This window comes from Olea europaea, unplaced genomic scaffold (genome assembly GCF_002742605.1).
Source record: "Olea europaea var. sylvestris unplaced genomic scaffold, O_europaea_v1 scaffold15935, whole genome shotgun sequence".
NCBI lineage: Eukaryota > Viridiplantae > Streptophyta > Magnoliopsida > Lamiales > Oleaceae > Olea > Olea europaea.
The window spans coordinates 1-2,292 of record NW_019233561.1 but is presented as its reverse complement, the minus strand read 5'-3'; the positions used below and the strand labels follow the sequence as shown (position 1 = coordinate 2,292).

Below are 2,292 nucleotides of genomic sequence, written 5' to 3'. Positions count from 1 at the left end.
ATGTCCAACCCTAGATCTCTGTACCACGTTACCAAGGTTGATGTCCATATATAGGTCGTAGGAGCTTCATATACATCTCAACGCATTCTTTACATATTTTCTGCTTTTATATTGACGCGCCTTTCGGTTGTTTCTTGCTCTCCTCCGATAGAAATTAATCAAGACAGAGGAAAAAAATGAAAAAAAAAATGAAATCATTTTAGAGAAATTCAACCCCTATTGCCATCTCAGCAAAAACCTATCTCAAAGACAGAATCCAGATGTCACCACAAAATTGGCTTGTCAAAATTTCCAGCCAGGCAGATATCGGGGTGTCAAATGTGTGGTCCACCGACAACCTAGGATTAAGTCCAATCTACGGACATCCCTCAACACTATATAACAAACGTTAGTTTCCCTGCGAAAGAAAACCAAAATTTAATGTCCATTCCATGCTATATGCACTGAGTTTTTTCCTCTCTTGATTTCTCTCTCTTCCTCCATTCTTGAATAAGCAGTGAGTCTTTCTCTCTCTAGTTCTCTTTTTCAATTATTCATTCCAATTCCAAGCTTAGAAAGCCAAGTTTTGAGGGAATTAATGTTGACATATTTTGTTTCTTAGCTTTTTAAGGAAGCAGCTCTTTAAGGTATCAAAGAACAATGCTGCAGAACTTGGTTCATCCACAAGAACAGCTTCCCATTGTAATTTTTCTAAAGTTTTCTTGAATGTGCATGCAATTATTTATGTTGATCTTTCTTCTATTTTCTATCTTTTCTAGGCATGTTGACACCCATACATAAGTATGTATATACGTATATATGTACCTATATGTGCGTGTGTGTGTGTTTTTCAAGAAACCCTTCATATTCTAAATGGTGCCCCTTTTATCTATTTCTAATTCCAACTAATATATATATTTATTTTTCCCAGAAAACCTTCATGTTCTGAATGGTTTTTTTGCGCTTTCATCTGTATTTAACTCATATTTTGATTATGTAAATTATTAATTAGTAAATGGATTAATGCCCAATAAACAAAAAATAATGCCTATTATCACTTGGAAGATATTTTTCTACCACCTCCTCAATTTCTTTTCAAATCCTAATGCAATATTTAGCTTTTCCTGCTTATTTCTTAAGTAATTTTTTCCCTTAACCTTGATTCCTTTATTAACATTGGATTTAATCTTAATGTAAACAGATGATGATATCTATACAGATGGATCTTTTATATATCGTACAATGAAGTACCACATGGGTGGACTACAAATGTATGATAATAAGTTGTTATAGTGCTTTGAAAGTTTCCATTGTTCGTCCCAAAATGGATTTTAAGTTCAATACTGCGAATTTTTTTTTATTTATTAATTTTTTATTTTTCCCTTTTTGTTTAATCTGCCTTTCATATTTTGGTTCTATCTGGAATCTTATTATTTGGGGCATGTCACATGGAGCACAAACATACATACCTTTTTTGTGTTTTACAAGATATCATCAACAAGATCCCTTTCATTAAAATTATGTTGTTTTGATCAAATTTAGATACAAAGTTTTAAGTGCATGGAAAGCAAAATCATCTAAATGTTACATTTTCTCGTGTATGCACACGCATTCTCAATGAAAATATACGTTGAGTGTAAATGTGTATATATAATGAATAGGACACGAGAAAATATTATCATACCTAATGACGAGGTTCTACGTACTTGAATACTTTTGCATTGTGACATTTTATTTCATATGCTCTATTAAGTATTTTTGTCATCAAAATTTAAATTTCTTTTTCAGGAAGAAATTGAAAGCCCACTTGGTGCTCAAATTTTGGAATTTTGCGAGTCTGAGTTATTTCCAGAAACTCTACAAAATTCTGAAGTTGCTTCAAGCTCAAATTGCTGCTATGAAGAGCACTCTTCATATCCAGCAAATCTTTCTGTTACTACAAATATGAGTAATTTCACCAATACCATGGACCTCACCCCACAACATGACATGAAGCCGGAGGCAGCCGCCATGATGGCCACACCCTCAGCCCCCTCCACCACTAGCCCCTCCGAGCCCACTGTCACGTCCACCATTACCCCTACCACCACTAAAAACAACAGCAACTTCTCCATAATATTCGACTCTCCCGAAGATATCGATAATGACATTTCTGCCTCCATAGATTTCACCCCTTCTCCAACCTTTTCAGTTCCTCAATACTTCAACAACAACATTAATAATCAAGAACAATTCGACATTTCTTTGCTAAATAACCATATTCAAACTGAAGATGTTGTGGATGGATCACTCTCTCACTACCCTCCTGAGCCA

At 34.6% G+C, this 2,292-nt stretch overlaps 1 protein-coding gene across 1 annotated transcript; it reads left to right on the top strand.

Annotated features, from left to right (window-relative positions):
• Nucleotides 1-639: 639 nt before the first annotated feature.
• Nucleotides 640-2,256, top strand: LOC111377004 (the record flags this gene model as incomplete). The annotated part of the gene is made up of 2 exons (XM_023000017.1): nucleotides 640-681; nucleotides 1,768-2,256. Coding segments are annotated over exons 1-2 (531 nt in total), but the record flags the coding sequence as incomplete, so codon positions are not given.
• Between the last annotated feature and the right edge of the window lie 36 nt (nucleotides 2,257-2,292).